We start from the raw sequence: 20,887 nt of genomic DNA, 5'->3' as shown, positions 1-20,887 counted from the left end.
CAGTTTAACTCCCCTCCATTCGCTTTCCTCCTCTGTTTTTCTACCTCACATCAGCAGTTAGAAGAGGAAAGCGAACAAACCAAAATGAGAAAGGGTTGGAAAACAACTCCTGTGAGGAAAAGTGCCTTTAAACACCTTTAAACCAGCAGTGGGGTGAGTAGAAGATTAAACCCAAAGGAGAAATCCTGCATGGCAGGAAATAAAGAGGTCTTGACAGCACCCTGCCCACCCAAGAGCCAAAGCCAAGAGGTTGGTCCAGCTCCCCAGCCCTCTTTCATACTGCATTTATTCTTCCCTTTCCATTTAGCTGGTCCCACAGTGAGCTGGAACAGGGAGCTAAACACTCAGAAAGAATCCTTCACGTTTTGGTGGAGTGAGCTTTGTGCCCAGTCAGCTCTGAGCTGCCAGCACTGGCAGGAGGGGGACAAGAGGGGACAAGGTGATGTGTCCACACCTCAGAGCAGGACCAAACTGCATCACCAGAAACACCAATCCAAAACAGCCTCCAAGTACTGAGCTAACCACCCCCTAAATTAATCTTTTTTCCTTTGCAGAGATTGTAACCACAGCAATTATGGCAATGGGGACTGACACAAGAAAACCGGAGATTTAAATTTAAGGAGACAAATTATAGGTAAGAGATCTTGGCTCCATCGAGGCAGAAGTATCCTGGAGAAGGAGGTACAAAAGAGAAGGGAAAAAAAAAAAAGATTAAAGAAAGCTTCAGCTTCTTGCTTGAGCTGCTCCAGGTGGCCTTAAGAGCCACTACAGGCCACTTGTGCCAGTGGATGCCCAAGTGGATCTCAGGTGGTTGAATAACAGGTCAAGTTTACACAGCACTTTGGGGCTCCTCGTGATCAGAGCTGGCCTCCAGACAGCTTGCAATGCTTTTTAGTGATTTTCTTTTTTTTTTTTTTTTTTTTTTGTGCAATATGTTAAAACCACACTCAGTATTTCTTTATTCTCCTTTCTTCCGTAAGAGAGTGGGGGAAAAAAAAAAATTAAAGCAAACAGCTCTTTCTGGTGTGAAGGAATCCCTGAAAATATAAACAAATTTAGAGTTTTCAAGTTATGGATAATTGAGGACAGGCCTCTAAGACCTTCTTCTGGGAACCAGAGAAACTCACAACTCCATGTATTACTGATCTCTATGTTTAAGAGTCCTTACAGTTTTTCATTAAACATTTTCCAAACACATTCTAAATCCAGGCAGAGTTGATAAATTAGGAAGTCCATTCCTAGGTGTTAATTTTGAAGAATGATTCAAAACACTTTGGTTTGTCCTGTTAAAATCAGTTCATGCAGTACACATCCCACTTCCTTAGCTCCAGTCTCCAACTCCTGTAGATGCTTATTTATCTTACTGGAAACCTCAGTTCAACATCTATGTCACAACTTCCAACATAACCATAAAATCATCGAGGAAATGATGAATTTCAGAAGGTTGAGTGTTTTGTAACCCCAGGACAGCATCCACCTGGGGTTCCACTGTCTTCAGTTCTGAGAGCTGAACTCAACGCATCCGAGGGAGTGGGAAAGCTTCAGGAGGTTTTGTGTGAAATCCCAAGACTTGGATCTTCTTCAAAAGCAGCATAAGGAAATAGGAATTCCCCCATGCTGGTGCCAGCAGAGGGTCATCAGAAGAGCTGAAAGGTTGAAGTCTTCCATTGCCATCACCCCCCTGCCAGACGCCTGCCACTTGCACGGAGACACAGAGCGCTCAGCTCTGGCACATCCAAGAGCCAGAGGGGAATATGGCATCCTGACATCCCATCAGCAGCCTTGACAAACACCTGCCCTCCACAAAGAGCTGCTGGAAGGTGGGAATTGAGGGCTTTGCTGTTGGGGTCTGGAGGATGACACAGTTCAGCCAGCAGAGATTCTTCTGCCTGTTTTCCCCAATCCATCCATAACTGCCTCTGCCCCACGTCCTTCAACAATCTGCATCCCTCCAGGAAAATTACAGCATTATGAGATGCTCTCCCCACTGAGCCTGGCTGGAACCTTTGAGGATAGTAAAACTCACAAGTGCTAACTAACTGCTGCTATTTCTCAAAGGCTTCTAACACAACCAGCCTCAGCAGCCTGCCACAGGAGCAGCCAAAGGGCTCATCCCGATCCAAAGTCACCTTTCTGCACTAATGCAGTCGGAATTTTCCCTGACCCTGTTATCATGAGTGACTAATACGGTGTGTACCTTCCTCCTCATCACAAGAGACTTCTGACTTGGAAAATTTCAGTTTAAAAGTTGGTAAAACCAAAAGCAAGGGAAACAACGTTTGTTAGTGTGATCTTAATCCTAAATTGTCCTTAAATTCTGTAAGCTGAACTTCAGATATTCAAAATTTTACAGTTTATACACCATCAGGTAACTCCATACTGTGAAAAACCACTACTGTAGGACGTATTTTGCTGTCGTACATGCTATGCTCAGTTTTACTTATACTGTACAGAAAAATTCAGTCAGACCAAGCACAGCGCATACAAACCTTTCCTCTGAAACCACCTCTGCTCTGTGCAATGCTGCAGGATTCACAAAAATGCTGTCAAGCACACACCAACTGCTCCAGGCACTTGAAAGAAGGAAAATAATTGAATACTTCTGTTTGTACCTGAGCACAGATACACCACACATCTACAAAGTGCAGTGGGTCACAGCTAAATATTGTTAAAAATAAAAAAATACTGCGTGGGCAGGCTGAGTTTTACACACGATTAGTGACTACGGGAGGAGGAAAGTGAAGAAAACCCAGTGCTCTGCAACTGTGATTACCAGTCTCAGTGCAGATCAAGAGGAGCCTTACTCACTCTTCAAGCATGGTAAATTTAGCAAGCAGAACCTGAATTCCTGTGGACTTCAGGCGCTAGGGAAGCACTGGTGTGGGCTCTCTGTTGTCTAACAGAAGTTAGAGCCCATTCCAAAGCTGCTCTCCACGAAGCAAAATCATGGTCTCAGAAATCTGTTCCCACGGAAAACTCATTTTCAGTATTTAAATATTGTCATTCTCAATAAATCCTAGGTACTTTGATGACAGTGTACACAACTAACTAAATCACTTCACGGGGAACAGAGCTGTTAGACTTGGAACTGTGCTGGACTTCCAAGGGTCAGAAATTAAAAAGGAATGCGGAAGAACCGTTTTCCCATTAACCACCCGTAAACAGAGTAAAAACCTGCTCTGCTAAGAATCTCTGGACTGACAGGAACTTGAGGGGAAGTGTTGCAACAGGTGTGTTACTTCCCTGCTCTCCTCATCTTGAGCCAGCCTCTCCGAGCAATGGAAACTGTTTGCACAACAACAAAACACCAGGAGGACGTCAGCGCCATGGAGAGCCTTTGGCTGCCGTCAGGAGTCACACAGCCCTGCCCTGTCTTTAATGGGGTGTCAGGGACTTGTTGAGGTCCCTGGTGCCAGAAGGGCTTTCACATGGGGAACTCTGGATGAGTGCAGGGTGGTGTCCTGGTCATGGCTGGAGTGGTCAAGCTGCTGTTCACAGGTCTGGAAGCAGGAGATGGTTGGAAACCCTCGGAGAATTCCAGGATGGGTCAGGTTGGAAAGAACAATGGTTGGGTCACCTGGTCCAACCTCCCTGCTCAAGCAGGGCCATCCCTGAGCACAAGGTACAGGATTGAGTCCAGATGGTTCTGGAATGCCTCCAGTGAGGGGACACTCCAACAATCAGTTCCAGTGCTCTGTCACCCGCACAGGAAAGAAGTTCATCCTCACATCCAAGCGGAACGTCCTGGGCATCATCTTCTACCCACTGCCTCTTGTACTACCAGGAAGAGCCCACCTCCATCCTCTTGGCAGACTGGAATACTTGTTACACAGATAAACGCAGGTTTTTAACCCCTTTAGACACTGACACGCACTTCACCCGATGATCCACACCGCGCGTGTCCGAAGGGGAATTCACTCCTGCAGCAGAGGGAATTCACCGCCCGTGCCCTCCTCCTATCCTATCCTATCCCAGCCCACCCTTGCCCTTCCCGGGGCGGACGCGGTACCTGCGGGCGGGATGCCGGACTGCGGGGAGCGGCGGGATGCCGGGAGCGGCGGGATGGCCGCCGGCGCTCACCTGGGCGGAAGCGGGAAGCGAGGGGCGATCCCGGCTCACCTGCGGCGCAGGAAGCCGGGGCGGCGCGGCGGGAGAGCCGCCTCCCGAGGGACGGCCGGGGCTCGGCCCCTCCCGGCTCCGCCAGGACACGGGCGCTGGCCGCTGAGGGAAGTGCAGCGAGGGCGTTTCGCACCGAAATTAACTTTTTAGTCCATTTCCAGGTGAGCCTGACTCGCCGGCTTGCTTATGGATCGCAGTTTGAATCTGTCGCGTGGCCTCCAGTCTACCCAGTGAAGGCAAGGCGCGTGTGTAAATATTGTAGAAAAGCTTATTTTTCACTTACTTGCAGCACATCGGTGTGCAGACTCAGTGATGCTCTGTCACTCTGTATTGAGCTCCCTATAGTGGGGCACGTAGAGCCGGCTTGCTGTTCTCTTTGGACACAGGGGTGTAGATCCTTGGGTGAAGCACGTATAATAATATTTTTGTAATAATATGCTCTGCTCAGCCCTCACCACTCCACAGAGGGGAATGGCGACAAACCATAGGAAAACTCAGAGGGAGTAAAGGGATTGCAAGACTTACCCCACCGTACCCCAAATACACCACATCACTGTGGCTTCCAAGACACAGAACGTTGTCCAGGATGGCAAGAAAAACAAAGTTTTTCTCCTGCTAGTCACAAAATAGTGGACAAGCACCATTTGAGTTGAAATTAATTGTGTGGACTGTGTGCTTTCTGAAACCTGTACATTAGTCTACTTTCTTACTTCCTAAAATGATATTCATACACACATAAAACAGTCAAAGTCGATAAATACAATTTTTATTCTGCTACACAGTTTCATGAGCTCATCTGCTGACCTTACACGGCCCTGTTGGCTGCACAGGGTAAGGGCTACAAGAGGTTTGGAAATCAATTTCTCCTGAGTTCAGATTGATTTCCCCTAGTTCTGGCACCCGTTTCGTTTCACTGAGCAGCAGCAGTCGCACCAGAGCGCACAGAACATGCTAAGAACACACCACTCCATCCCCCTTCTAAAGGATTCCAAACACTCAGCTTCCCGGCCCTTACTCTCAGTTTTAATTAATGTGGCGCTCGTGAGAAGTGACAATTTCCCTGACAGTGATGAACAGCGAGTGGTGTATTTATCCATGCGAGGGACACGCCGCAGACAGAAGAGCCAGGCACTTTTCCCATCAGTGCACCTCCATCTCCATCTCCGAGGGCTGAGTTCATCCTGGAGCACGCTCTGGCCCTGCCCTTTTGCTTCCAGTTGCTGAGAGGAGTATCAATTTCCATTTGCATACTTTGCCTGCTGAACTCCAGGCTGCCAATTCAGTTTACACGAAATCTCCCAAAAAGCTGTTAGATGGCAATATTTCACATTGCTGGTGGAGCTCTTTGTCAGCCATCCACATGTTTTAAGTCGACATTTCCACTGATTCTTGGAATATCTGGGACTGGGACAAAACCTACTGACAGGCTCCAGACGAGTCACCACGCACCAAAAGTAATGCCCAGAAAACTCAAAAGATTTCCAGAAGGAATGGGTAGGGATGATGTTCTCCTCAGTACTGTTTCAGAGTTGCTTTTCCAGTTTTTTAGGTTCAGTTTTCCAGTTTTTAGGTCCCTACTTGTCTTTCAGGGAACGCTTCATGAGCAGATGTGAACTTGGGACAGCGGCATTGCCTTTCCTGGGTGTGTTTAATCAAAGGACTTTTCCATCTCCTGTAAACACTCCAGGATCCCTTACCAGCTCCAAAGTGGAAAATTGATGCCTTCAAACACTAGAGAAACCTGAAATACCCACAACAGAAAACAGTAAATAACTGTCACAATAGTGAGAATACGGAAATGTTTGTTATCACCCAAAATACCTTATGAAGAGCAAATGCTGATGAAAAGCTTGCCTGTTCCAGGAATTCAGTATTCATTTAAAAACTGAAATAAAGAGCATTTTTTTTAACAAGGCAGTTTTATGTGGAAGTGGGGTAAGAATTTCAAATTACTTCTTTAGTCCGACTGCTGTGGGTGTGCTGGACACAGTGTCAGCACACCAGGCCCACCTGGATGACAGGGGATGTGCCAGTGTTGGGTTAACCAAGTGTGGCAGGTCACACCTTTAACTCCCGCAGGGCCTTTTCAACATACTTTCAAGTACCCAGCAAACTCCAGACACCAGCGGGGACGCCCAGAGGTGCGATTTCGCCGGGTGGGCCAATGCTGTAGCGTGGGTGTTTGGAAGAGCGGGGAGGGTTTCACCTCACGTTCCTCCCTCACCCGGGCCCACCGCTCGGTTCAGGGCGAGTCCTGCCCGCGGTGCGGCCCCAGCCCCGCCGCGACTGCGGCCTCAGGGCTCCCCACGGGGCCCCCACCATCCCCGCACCGCCCCGCGGCCGCGGGCCCTCACACCCGACATCTTAAGTACGGGCAAGCGCGGGGCCGGTCCCGGCGGCGGGCGCGGCCATCTTTACTCCGGGCGCGACCCCGCCCGTCCCAACGCCGGGCCCTGCGAGCGCCATCTTGAGTGAGGGCACGCTCTGCCCTCAGCACGGCCTCGCCCGCCATGTTTAATGAGGTCACCCCCTCCCCCCCCCCACCCCGCACACCACTCAAAAAACCCTTACTCCCCCAGAAAAGCCTAACAGGTACCCTCAGCAAGTCACGAGCACCTCGGGATCCCCCTCCGTTTATCCCTGCAGCCAGCGCGGGCTCTCCCCGCGGCAGGGCCGCTCCGCTCCTCCCCGGGTCAGCTGACGGCGGCGGCGGTCCCGTCATGGCCGCCTGCAGCGGTGCGGCTGAGGCGCTGGTCTTGCTTTTCCTCTGGTTCGCAGCTCTGGAGGGAGCCGTGGGCTCGGAACCGCCGCTCAAGTGCGAGGAGCTGCGGCTGGGGCAATATCCTGAGCGGGGCTGGGGTCCGGTTGGGGGCGGGTGTGGTGGCGATGGGCCCGGTGTGAGGGGGGGAGCACCGCGTGTGGGGAGGGGAAGGGGCGGTGGGGACCGTGAGGTGCCGGGCAGGGCCGGGAGGTCGTGGAAAGCCTCAGGTTGGGAGCCCCGAGGGGGTCTCGGCTGGCAGGAACGGGACAGGGCTTCTCGGGGTGCGGGAATTGAGGACAGGGCCTCAAGCTGCGCCAGGGGATGTTCAGGCTGGGCATCAGGAGGAATTTCTTCACAAAGAGGGTGATTAGACATTGGAAGGGGCTGCCCAGGGATTTGGCGGTGTCCCCATCCCTGGAGCTGTTCAAAGAACTGTGGCTGTGGCATTCAATGCTCTCATCTGGGTGACAAGGTGGGCATCTGTCACAGGTTGGATTCGATGATCCCACCTAATTAATTTTGTGATTTCTGGTGGTACTGTGCGTGCCCCAGCGCACGCTTGGGGTGTCCTTTAAAGAGATTGCCATGGGATGAGAGCGCCCGCTCTGCCACCGTTCTGCTTTATTTCTTATTTGCAGGAGTGAGATGTGGAGACTTTGCCATTTTATCAGAAAATAATATGTTTCTGTGCCCTGCACAGCTCCAAGGAGCAGGAGGTGTGAGGCTCCTGGCTCTCCAAGGCACCTCTTGCCCTCCCCAGAACATGTTGGTTGATGGCAGCTGACAGTTTTTGATGATCAAAAGTGTCAGGAAAGCAAATCTTGGAAAAGCTTGCTTCATCTCCTGCTTTACTTGGCTGTGGGAGTTGAGACCTCTCTGGAAGTCAGCTCCTGCTCAGTTTGTTCCTGCACCAAATTCCTGGCGTTTCAGATGCTCATTTTTATGCGTTCATTGAGATTTGTGTGTTCCTATAGATTAAATTTTCTCAACCAAATGCCTCAGTTTCAAGGCACTGTGGTATTTAAATAAGGGAACAAGACCCGATGAGCCGTGTGCTACCTTGTTGCCTCCAAATACAGAGGCTGTGACTGATAAATATTGTGGTTCCTTTAGGTACTGCTGACTGCAGCACTAATTAAACGTGGGGCTTATGCGATATATTGGTGTATTAAATTGGATTAGCAGATTTGCTGCATGGTAATGTGCTGCTCCTCTTTTGGGGGATGGGTAGGCACCAACATCAAGGTGCATCTTAAATCCTCGGGGTTTAAAGAGAGTGGAATAAATTACTGTTAAACCTGTTGTAGTGTTTGATATAAAAACTGTTTTCCTCAATTACCTGAACATATATGTGTGATGAGCCTAAAATAGACAATAGCACACAAGAACCAATGAATTGCACAAATCACACAGCATATGGTAAGGATTTCTAACTTATATATTGATTAACTACAGTTTTTCAAGGAAGTGTTCAATTTGTGTATCTACTTGATGAGCTTTATAAGAGGTGGGATTAGTAATATCATTAGTCTGAAAGCCCAAAACACTTGTGTGGTTTGGGTGCTTTACTAAAAATGAATAAATACGCTGTCTCTGATTGGTAGTTTTGTAAGTGAGGTTTCTGGTAAATCTCTTCAATGTATGTTACACCCTTTAGGCTGTGTCCTGCACTACTGTGATTAAAACAAACCATTCCTGCCATACTGATTTTGCATATAATTATTAAAAGAATTGACGTGTGACAGAAGAGGCTTCAAAATCTTCTAATTTTTAAGGGTTTTTTTCTTAAGGCAACGTAGTGCCTTCAATCATCACCAGGTTTTGGTGCATGAGGCTCAGTTTTGAAAGCACATTTATTTGATGTTCAATTCTGACATACTTCAGAGTACAACAGAAAAATTAATAAATTGATTACTTCGTTTCCTACCTATGTTTAACTTCTTTGATTTTCCCAGGCGTTGAAATAAATGGTCTGGGTTTGATAGCACAGCAAGTTTGTTTTATGTGCACCCCTGTTTTAAAATCGTGGAATTACACAATAGTTTGGATTGGAAGGGACCTTAAACCTCATGCAGTGTCACACCCTGCCATGGGCAGGAACACCTTCCATTATCCCATTGTGCTACAAGCCTGTCCACGCTGTCCTTGGACACTTCTGAGGACGAGGAGTCCACAAAATTCATGTGTGTGCCTGTTGTCTTTCATATTTTGCTTCCTGTTAGTGCAGAATGATTTTCTTCTGGGATAGTGAAGGTTTTTCCAAATAATTTCAGACACTGGATGTAAATACTTGGCACAATGGATCCTTTTAAAAATTATTTTCAGTTCTTTCCATCACTTTGACATTGTGTCCCTGACTATAAATGGGCAGCCAGAGACCAGAAAAATACTGCATAGCCTGAGATTGATCATAATTCAAGATTATCAGTTGTTTAACTAATTACCATGTGATTGTATTTAATACACTGCACTTTTGAACAGGAGATAAGCTCTGAGTAGACAAGTTGCTGAATTAATTAATGTTATTTCTTTTATGTAGCATTTTTACACACACACAGAGACACACCAGTTTTTAGATTGTCCTGGCAGTATTTGAATTGCTTATTTTTTTCAGTATTACCTAAGAAATGCAAAGTTAATTTCTGGATCATGCTTGAAGCACTACAATTTCTGGCTGCTTTCTGTGATCCCTCACTCAGACAAACAGGGATTTAATTCAAAGCATCAAAGTGGTGTCATTGAGTAGAAGGTTTGGAGTCTTTGGTATGACACTGAGAAGAAAACTATGGCCTTTCCTGCATCAATATATTTTAATTGTGCTGGGTTTGTTCGAATAATGGAAAAAAACTTCTTTATTTACTTTACAAGAAATAAACTATACTTTTGTAGTTGCCTTAGATGAGGCACATTGATCAGTAGCATCATGGAATGCTTTGGGTTGGAAAGGACTTTAAAAATCATCTCATTTCACCCTCTGCCATGGGCAGAGACAACTTCCACTATCCCAGGCTACTCCAAGCCCTGTCCAGCCTGGCCTTGGAGGCTTCCAGGGGTGGGGTATAAAAACCCATGTAAGATTTTATAGCAGTTAAGGCCACACGTAACTCAAATCTTACTTTACTTTTTTGTCCCTATACAATATGGATAGACATTAAAAAAATCCATCTCTTGCCGGTGTTCATTACTGGAAAATCTGGAAAGAATGCTAAACCCGACTTGCAGTTTTGTTGGAATTAGCCAACAGGACTCACAAGTACTGAAAGCTGATAGAAAGTGGGTAAAGGACTGAATTTTTTTCCTTTAAAACAACACACTACAACATTGGAGAGTGACTAATATTCTGGTAATATATTGCAAACTTATCAGGTGTGACTTTCTGCTGTGGTTTCCACTTTGATTCCCCTAAGAGTCAAGAATAATGGAATCATTTGTATAGGAAGACCCCTCAGGAAGTTGAATGGTCCAGCCTCCTGCTCAAGGCAGTGTTGGCACTGAATTCCAGCCAGGTTGCTCAGGGCTTTGTGCAGTCAGACCTTGAAAACCTTCAGGGATGGTGATGGCATGACTTCTCTGGGCAACTTGTTCCAATATTTGTCTGTTCCCATGATGAAAATGTTTTCTGTGTGTCAGCTTCAGAGTTCTCATTGACTCATATTGAAGGCAGAATGGAAATTGCAGCAGAATTGGGGCAGCAATTAGGTTTGTATATTTTGCTTAAAATATAGCAAGGATAAACTAGAAGTTAGTGGTAGGCCTGGCTTAAAAATTATTTTGAAAGAGTAATTGTGTGTGAGCTGTGCTTTATATCAAGACTGTTGCACAGTAGAACTTAACTTGTTTCACCTGTGTGTTGTGGGAAAAGCTCTGAGTGTCAGTTACTGCTTAATATCAAATAATTTTTTGTCCTCAGTGCAATGTCTGCCAGCACCAAATATTACTTGCAGAGATCACCTTGGCATAGAGAAAGTCTTTACAGGACATGAAGTTGGATTTTACAAGCCTGTTGAGTGTCGCAATGTGTGAGTACTCTTTGGTTTTGAAAAACTGAAGTTTGTCCAAAATTGTATGATGTGTTGGCAGAAGGAAAATAGAAGTAAAACAGAACCATGCACATTTTTCCCCAGTAGTTAATCCTCTAAGAAACACAATGAGGATGCAACACAGGGTCAGGGCAAGGGTTGGGTTGGGAGGGACCTTAAAGCCCATCTCATTCCATCCCCATGCCATGGCCAGGGACACTTTCCACTAGACCAGGAAAATCTTCTGTCTGTACGTTCTTTTTGTTGTTTAATTATTTTTGTGTCTTTGCTTTACCTTATTCTTTTACCTTTGCTTTACTTCGTACTTCAGCTTGGCAAAATTTTCCTCCAAATGCTGAGGCCACATTTCATGCGTACTTAAAATCAGCACAATTTCTGGAAGGAGCTGTTGGGGACACCCTCCCTCCCCTCCCCTGACAGACCCCAGGACATCAGGGAGCTGCTCTGGGTTTGAGCTGCCTTGGATCAGTTCCCCAGTTTGAGTCACAGTCCAGTGGCTTCAAGCGCTCGTGCCAGCGCAGGGATGAGGGTGACTCAAGGATAAAACGGAGGGGACAAAGGAGGGCTGGACAGGGCTGTGCTGCTCAGTGCTTCATGCCAGTTTAAAGTGTGTCTACAGCTGAAGTTCTGTTATGCATGAATTTCAGGGGAGCTTCAGGATCTCTGCAGTTCCCCCCAAAATCTCTAAGAGAAACTGTTCCCTATTTTGAAACAGCTTTCGTGATTAATCCAATTCACCGTGTCTTTTAAGAGCCTGTTTCTGGTACGTGAATGATGGACCTTGTTTTTCTGAAGCACATTGTGAGTGATGGAGAGCTCTGGATACCAATAAATGTTCCAACTGGCCAGTGCTAATGATCAGCCAGCACCTGTCACTACCATTTGTTTCCTCTTTTTTTCTGGGATTCACACTGGAACCTTTCTCTTTTGTCCTACTGGAATCTTTGGAAATAAAAACTCCAGTAATACTGGGTACTCCCTATCACTCTAGTGGGCAAATAATTCTGATGTGCTACTTGCTGCTCAGTAATTTGCCTAATTCAGAAGTACAACCCTGCCTCTTAGTTTCATAAATATTTTCTCTGTTTTAGTCTTTTCAGCAGTCAAAGCTCAGCAAACTGCAGAAAACATATTATTACATCTAATCAAATTTAAATGCCAGCAAAGTAGACGTCAGTCACATTTTTGTCCAGAAACAATTGTGTTTCAGTCCCATCTGTGATGGGGGCTGAGGAGATGAGCTATACTAGTTTAATGAAATTGTTTCCTCTTTAGTTTAGATGGTAATTCTTAATGTTTGGAAGTTTTTTTGTATACATATATTTTTGGTTTTTTATATTTTCTAGAAACATTTTTTAAAGGTAGCTTTTCTTTACATTTATTTATTAAAATCCAGGTCTGTAGGCAGAGAAATGTCATTCTTCTTACAGCATTTGTTACTTGAGTATGACTGTTATTTATAATGAATAATCAATGGTTACACTGCCAAAAGAATTTGCTGTGACTTTTCTAGTCCCACAACTGCTGGTGTGGCAGAAAGGGAAGAGAACCCTTTTTAGACTGAAAGTTCCAGTAAAATACAACTTGAACATAGAGTTACACAAGCATGTCCTTCATAATGTCCTAAAACCAGTAAAAAATGTCAGCAAGATTAATATCACCATCGTTCATCTGTACACTTATTTAAAAAGTGGTCTATTCACTGACAGACCTTTTATGAGGCACTTTGAATGTTACCTAGGTGTTAGAAATATTGTTTTAAGCAGGAATCTTCAGCTTACTATTACAACAATAGCCCTGCCTTTTCTACTGCTTTTTGGAGATTTTCCAGCGTTGTACTGAATTTTGGTAGAAACTGTAACTGTAGAAATAACTGCACATAATTTTTGTCAGAAAATTATTTTGAGAAGGCATCTTACCACGGCAGGATTGTCCCAGCATGGGGACAGCAGGTGAATCTCTATCCCCAGCTCTTATGAAGGACAAATCAGCAAGCTGTCCTTAGCCAAAACTGTAATTTAGTTTTGGCTAAATTCTGGGGTCCAGTAATTTTAGAACAAGACCAAGAGATGTGACATGTCTGTGTGAGTGGATGTGTTCAAATTCAGTTGCCCTAGTAATAAGTTAAGGAAAAGCTTGTAAGGTTGTTCCACCAAAGAAGTACTGGGAATCAAGATTGCTTAGGTTTGGCTTTGATCTAGTATTTTGGAGTTCAATCTTATTTTTTGGCCAAGTTCCAGAATACAGGATTGGCTTCTGTCATATATTTTACTTAATATGTGCAGGCCCTGATGCTGCAGAACTGAAATGTCCATTGTTCAAGTGTTGCCATTCCAGGGAAGGAGGCCATGGAACAATTCTCTGTGGAATTCATGGGATTCAGTGTGGACAGGTCTTTGAGCAGAGCCAAGAGATCCTGAAAGAGCAACCTACAGCAGCACCTGCTCTTGTCAACTGCTGTGGAAGAGCTGGGAGGAAAAGTTTTTGACATGGCAGCTGGGAGAAATGCATGCAGAAAAAATAAAGGTTGGATGAGGCTGAGGAGCAAGAGGAAATCAAAAGAGGAACTGACAAGAAATTGCATCTTTTTACCCAATTGTAGAAATTCCTTCAGATGCCCTGGATGTGTCATTTTCCTATTCACTGGTTTACTCTTTGTGCATGTTTTTTATCTGAAGCAGTAAGGCAAAGGAAACACCAGATTGGATGCAGCCTTGTTTGTTATGGTGTTCTCATGCTTCCCCTTCATAGTGGATTTCTTCGGCCTGTCAGTTTGATGTTGAGTTTGCAGAAACTGTTGTGCTTTCAGAAGCATCTCAGTGCATAGGCAAGGGCCCAGTTTATTACTAGTTGTGATCAGGAGCAAAATTAAACTGTGTTCCCATTTTTTATGTAACAGCTTTTTTTATGCTTTAGTGTCCTTGGAGGGCTGTTGACACTTTGTAGTTGATAAACAATTTCCAACAGTTTACATCAAGTTTTAAATAAACCCATTAGTGTTCCGTACAGTGGAAACAAGACAGTTCTAAATATGATAATTTGTGTTACATTAGGTTCCAGGAATGCCCTGTGTGTTCTGTGTTGCTAATAAACACCAAGTAACAAATACTGAGGTAAGAGTCGTGATTTAATCACTTAATGTTGCCTTTAGGTTTTAAAGTCAGTAAATTTTGATAATAAGCAAAAAAAGGTAGGTCTCTACTTGGCATTGAAAATACATAATAAAAGTGCTTGGACTTTTGTCAGCTGCTGTCTTTTTGAGACTGTTTTATTCAACTGTCAACCAGGAGTTTAATTTGGTCCTGTTAAATAATTGCTGGCACGTAGTAGTGCATGTATCAAAACAGTGAATTACTGAATATTTTTCAGTTCTAATTACATGTGGGTTTGCTGTTCAGGAGCTCGCTGTTTGCCGAGGCAGCAATTCCAGCGTTGAGAGCGATATGTTTTCAGCTCCCCTGTTAGTGCAAAGTTCTCCAGCAGGGCCTGCACTAACAGGTGGTTTGGTGGCTGCATCGCTCCAGCTGTTGGCAAGAATGGTTCCAATTAGGATAAATCTGAAAAAGTCTGTTCTATCTGTTTATTTTGTGTGACTAGCCATGGGAAGCTTAACTTGAGATTGCCTCTCTACCCCCGTGCATCTTTGTACTGTCAACAGTTCTTTTCATTGTGACTTTGTGCCATTTACAGTGTAATGAGTGAATCCATGACTTAGTCTTTTTGTTGAATCCTTCCTGCAGCTTCTCCGGCCTGTGGCCATGGTTCATTTCTCCTTCAGATCTCGAGGCAATTACTGTCTCTGCTGACATCTCACCTGCCTGTCCTGTTCCTCTCCATTTGGCTGCGTGTGAGACTAATGCCTGCAGACAGTATTCACACACCTCCTGCCTTCCTGGGCTTCTCTCAGTAGGGCTGAACTCTTAGGAAGTGCTCTGTGAAGCTGGGGATGGATCAGCAACTGAATTATGCCTTGACAAGAAATCATCATTTAGTTTCAGAATAATCTGTATTCTGCAAGAGTACACTTGAGTTGCAGCAGCTGAGGTTCCTTTATGGAGGATGCATTCCCAGTTTGAAAGCTTAACATTACCAATTCCATGGCCATTAATTGAAGATAAATAACAAGTCTGTTGGTTTTTTTTTAAAAACCAGAGCAGCAGGAAAATGAGTCACCACTTCAACAGTAAAAAGTATGAGTGGATTTATTTTGCAGTCATTATCTACATTGCTTGTTTCTTTTGGCAGAAATGGATACTCCTACAAAGTGGCAGTGGCTCTGTCCTTATTTCTTGGATGGTTGGGAGCAGATAGATTTTATCTAGGATATCCTGCATTAGGTAAGTTTATTCCTGAATTTTTATTTTGAGGTAAATCTTATGACTGACTTGTATGTGTATACTAGTATTTTGAGTAATGAAGGCTGACAGTCACAGTTTAAATATTTAAAACTAGATCCTTGCTTCATGGCCAAGTGAGATAAAATGCTGCATTATCCTCAGCCTGCTCTTCTGTTGGAGTGGTGACAAATGGAGATGTAGTGTCCAGCAGATAAAATCCTGATAAGCAAATGTGGTTGTTGCTACTCGAAGTTTTGCTTTGCACTGATGTTTTACCACGGCTTTTTTTGTGAGACACTGTAGCACAAGTGGCTTTGCCTCACGTGCCAGCCTTAAATGAGACTTGACTTCACCAGGAAAAAAGCAGACAAATTTTACAGTAAACCTGGTATTTTGGGAGATGGAATTTATTCTGGCAAATGAACACCTTCAAGATAGCTCCTGGTATTAATAACAATTCTGCAGAAGCTGGAACTTCTAATATGAACTCTCTCTGGTTTTTAGGACTCATTCCCAGGATGATGGTACCACTGGTTTTGAAGTAATGGAAATACCTTATTATTACAGAACTGCCTTCACTGGCCTTGTTTCTGAGCTGGACAAAGGGAGTGAATTTAAGTATAGATAGGATGGAGCAATGATGTGGAAAAAGCTGTATGTGATGCTGTCACTTCAGCCAGAAATTCTGAGTTTCTGCCCATTAAATGCCAACTCTTTTCAATGACATTATCTGTCCTTCTCTATTAGCATCCATGTCTTTTATCCCTGAGATTCTATAATTAGCACTTACTTTGTCCACCTGTGTCACAAAAAGATACATTTTTGAAAGCAGTCAATAAGGTGCATTATTTAATTGTACCACGGGGTTTGAAATAATAATTTGCAGTAATTATTTTTAATATATTGTGGTAATATGGATTCATAAATTCTTAATTCTTTTGTAGAAGCTCTTTATGGCTAATGCTTTAACCCTACTGGATTATACTGTCGCCAGCAGCCAAAGTTAATATTTAAAATTAAACTCTTCCAAAGCCAAATTTTCAATCTTTTGAAAGGTAAAGAAGGCAAAAGATAAGAGTATAAAAGAATAAAAATCAACCCATTGGATTCCTTTACAGTGGCTGATTAGGGATTTCTTAGGTCATCTGTCCCTTGGCAAAAAATGGTTAAGAAAGGTTAATAGCGTTGAAATCTTTTTTGCAAGTGTAATGGAGACCATAAATGTTCTTTGGTTTATTTTTTTTCCCTTCTCTTTTGTTTAAAGAGCACACAAATACAAACAAGCTATTGAGTATGAAGAAACCAGGAAGGCAACCTTTTCCTCTCCCACACACTGTGAACCAAACCAGGAGTTATTACTGTAGAACAACACTATTTTATCCTCTGTGCTTTAGAGCAGTTTATTTTCTCAGTGTGATCTGCTTGTAGGGAGACACATGAGGAAGAATAAAAAAAAAACAACTTTACCCTGTACTCCAGAAACAAATGCCAGGTTCAGAAACAGTTCTCCTCCATCCAATTCCTTAAGTAAAGTGGAGCTGTAGCAGTGTAAGAAATCTGCTGGGTTCCTAAAATCCCAGCTGGCATGTTCCAGTGGCAGGGACACCTCCACTGGATCAGGTTGTGCAGAGCCTCATCTAACCTGGACACTTCCAGGGATCCAGGGGCAGCCACAGCTTCTCTGGGCACCTGTTCCAGGGCCTCACAGGGAAGGGTGCACAGGGACTTTCCTTCCATGAGAGATAAATCCAGGCAGTGGGATGCTCTTCCTGTAGAGAGGCTGCAGTTCCTCCCCTCCTCTGCCCCATAGGCAGCCCCATAAACAGTCCTGGGGGAGAGGAGGTGCTTTGTGGGACACATTGGTGCTTTGGAGAGAGGGAAGTAACCAAAACCTTTCCCTGAAACAATACTCATCATATATATATAGTTCTCTCTGGATTGCATTCATTGTACAGGGAACTATTGATACTAAAAAAAAAAAAAATAAATTTTAAGCCAGCCTCTTCTTTCTGAAGGCATTTTCCAAATGAAGTCTGCCTTGCAGGATAACTTCCAATAAAACACTCATCTGTCAGTTGCTATTCCCATCTATTTTCTATTAATCTTTCATTTATTTGTATAAAAAACAACATTTTTGAATGCCAGTTAAAAAGAGGAGTTTATATATTTTTAATTTATATTCTAAAGAAATTCCTATTTCAGCAAAAATACAAAACTTTATACAAAGGATTGTTTTCCAGAGTTGCGTGTTCTGAAAATCAAATCAATATGTGCTGCAACTCATGAGGTGGTAGAAAGTTTCTTTCTATTAATATATATAAGTAAATTTTGCAGCTCAAGTTTGGGATTTTCCTGTCTGTGCCTCAGTGAAATATTTCAGGAACCTGATTATCAAATTTTGCCTTTCCTTGTTTCAGAATATTGCATGTTAAAAAAAAAAGTTAATATTTAAAATCTCTGAAGTGTGTTCAGGATGTAGAAATATGAATATGTGGTTTGGTTTTGTCCCTAATAATTAAAGGAGTTTAATTTTAGGTCTGCTTCTAGAGAGGTGTGTATATATAAACACACACATTTTGTGGGATGAGGGGACAGTGGATGTGATTGCCACCAGTGATGAAATCCCAGGGATTGCTTAAAGCTACATTAAATTTTTCTTTTCTTTTTTAGGTTTGTTAAAGTTCTGCACTGTAGGGTTTTGTGGAATTGGGAGTCTAATTGATTTCATACTTATTTCAATGCAGGTAAGTCAGGGCTTTCAAAACGAGATGCAAATCTGTGGTTTTTAGAGCTTTGATTTGATTACTGCCACTTTGTTAGCATTTTGGCCTTAAGAACCATTGGATATTGAAAAATCAAGGTGTTTATTTTGGCTCTGTTTGTAGATTGATGTTGTAGAATATAGACACAAAATATCAATATATTTGCTTTTGGAATTAAAACTTAGATTAGCCATCTATAAATACTGACAATTAATAGCTTGGGAGCTATAGCACCACAAATTCAATGGTCAGAACCTCTGTATGTGAGGCAGAGTGTTGGACTCAGCATGGGATGTCCTGCTGTTCCCAGAATCCTCAGGTTCTGTGTTTGCCTTTGCCTTATACTGATGAAAGAAGACATTGCCACTTCCATTTTCCACCTCTCCTCCAAATTCAGAAATCAGCTGAGAGCTGTGACTGAGGGATTTGGGAGGGTTAAATCCCCAGCTGGAGTGACATCTTGTGACATCATGAAATTGCCAAATTGTTTTATTCAACAGCACAGCCATTTAGCATGAATTGCAAATCGCTGTGATGAACTCAAAATCCATTGTGGATATGGGAGTTGTTTCTATGGGTTTGTAGGAAAATATTTTAAAATTGTGCACTTTGTATCTGTCTTTTGTGTGCATTCTCAAATTCCTTTCTGTGCTCTCGCAGTGATCTTGCCTCAGAGCACTTACAGATCTAGTTGAGAGTATCTTTCACCTCTCCTTGTTGATCTCCCTGGTGACTCCACATCAATTTAGCACTTCCAGGACAAAAACTCCATGATCTTTCCTGCTCCTCTTCATTCCTTACCTGTTCAGTATTTCAAAGACACTTGTCATCAGCCTAATTCTCTGCTGCCGACCCTCCTTTGTTCAGGAAAAGTGGTTTGGAGCCCACTCATTTGTTAGGCTGGTTTTGTGCCTCAAATCCTCATCGGATTAGGCGAGTCCCAGTGCCTGGCTGTGTAATTTGGTTGATTAGAAGCCCAGGGGAAATGTTCCTTCTGAGACAGCGCTCGCTAAAACAGTTAAACTGCAGCATAACTTCAAAATAAATCTAGTTTCTGTTTGACTAATTAAGCATGACTAATTTTATGATGGGAAAATTAGCAGTAATTGAGACATTAGCACAAAGTATATATTTCACTTCATATTGAAAAGTCTTGGTTCCTTTTTTTTCTGTTGCAGATCGTTGGCCCTTCCGACGGCTCCAGTTACATCATCGATTATTATGGGGCCAGGCTCACCCGGCTCACCATCACCAATGCAACCTTCAGGAAAATGCAGACCTATCCCTAATACCCCTAACTCTGGCAGGGAGTGGCACAAATCCATAGGTGCAGCTTGTTTTTACAGCTGGATCCAGTGGTTCACTGGAATTCCCGAGGATTTACTGATCACCCCTGGTCAGAACAGAATATTAAATGCATGGTGAACAAAGATGATAAAATGTGAAAGTTCCTCACGTGAACAAGTTTACCTCAAAGGTGGAACTTTGGGACTGCTCTGATTCTGGGAGCAGAGGGTTTGTTGCTAAGTTACATCATCTGTGAAACGTGCAGACTGTTGCAATTTGCACTGATGTTGTGTCTGTATCATTTAGAGTGTTACACACAGCTGCAGAGAGAGAGGTTCATAATAAACATGCTGATATTTATTCCATTGAAATTGCTAAGAGTTTTAACATGGATGGGCCAGGATTATACTTGGGGGTCTGTCCATGTAGCAGATTGGAAATTAACTTGACTATCCCCAGCCACACAAACTGCCTTTTTTCCCATCCTGTTAAAATCTGAAGACCCCTAAATCTTAGGCTGGTGTAGCCTGTGAAGTTCTGTTAGTTGAAACAATTATTTCTGTAAATTTTGGTTAAGTTGCAGAATTTAGTCAAGTGCTTATCAACAGTAGAAATATGAATGCATAAACAATAGAACTGTAGAGGACACATCACAAAAAAGGAGGTTGGATGTTGGGGTGCCCTGAGGTTAGAAAAGGAAATAATTGTTCTGCTTGTTTTGAATTTTTCTTTCCTCTCCTACAACCATCCATAGTGAAATAAATACCTTTATTTTTTCCTGAGAATAAATTGGTATGTGTGTTTTACACCTACAGAGTGTCAAAAGGGTGAATTCTTTGTACTACTAAAGCCCTTAAAAGGCTTATTTTGGGTCAGTTGTGTTTCAGTGCAATAAATTCAGCATCTTTCAGAGCTGTTTGATCAAAGTCTTTTGGACAACCAGGATTTCACTGGATGTTCCTTTCAGGAAAAGTATGTACACACAGACAGAAAACATGCCAACAAAATCTTCATGTTATTTGACCAATTTTAAGCATTCTCTTCACCTTCTAATGAAAACTGACACAAACTGAAGGAGAAAGGCATGCCATAGGAACGTGAGTGTACTTTTTTTTCTACAGAAATTTGGGCTATTTTTTTTGTTTTTCAGGTGAAACGTTCAACCTGTTGTTAAAATATTCACAAACTGTATTTTTAAGGGAATTCCCAAAAATGAGATTCCTAAGTGGATTCATGAACGCACAATTTGTGGGGTTCAGGCTCTTTTTAACCCACGTTAAGCCCAGTGCACAGAAAGCTTTGTAAAGAAATCCTGTTTTTCCCCCAAATCAGCATAACCTGACGTGTCATGTAATGAGAATAAACCACAAGGAATACTTTGTGCTTAACATTAATTCTTTCCTTCACGCAAGAAAGATGTGGTTTTGGAATCCTTCCTGCCATGCATTTTCCTTGTGGGTTCAAAGAGACAAGAACACTCTGTCAGCTCCATCCCCTTGCCTGATATTTGTTCTCTCTCCCTTTGCTCTCTCTCACTGAATGCTCTTTGTGCTCATCAGTTTTGTTCCCTGAAATACTTTG

The 20,887-nt window shown here is 43.3% G+C and overlaps 1 protein-coding gene across 1 annotated transcript; it reads left to right on the top strand.

The window, feature by feature from the left end:
* The first annotated feature begins 6,839 nt into the window (after positions 1-6,839).
* Positions 6,840-20,181, top strand: TM2D1 (TM2 domain containing 1). The gene is made up of 6 exons (XM_062497276.1): positions 6,840-6,958; positions 8,226-8,299; positions 10,791-10,899; positions 15,166-15,257; positions 17,928-18,001; positions 19,198-20,181. Exons 1-6 carry the CDS (start codon positions 6,840-6,842, stop codon positions 19,306-19,308), a joined length of 579 nt encoding a protein of 192 aa, XP_062353260.1. The 3' UTR covers positions 19,309-20,181.
* The last annotated feature ends 706 nt before the right edge of the window (positions 20,182-20,887 follow it).

Source organism: Cinclus cinclus, chromosome 8 (genome assembly GCF_963662255.1).
Source record: "Cinclus cinclus chromosome 8, bCinCin1.1, whole genome shotgun sequence".
NCBI classification, from domain to species: domain Eukaryota; kingdom Metazoa; phylum Chordata; class Aves; order Passeriformes; family Cinclidae; genus Cinclus; species Cinclus cinclus.
Note: the sequence above shows the minus strand (reverse complement) of the source record. Positions and strands in the feature narration are given on the sequence as shown.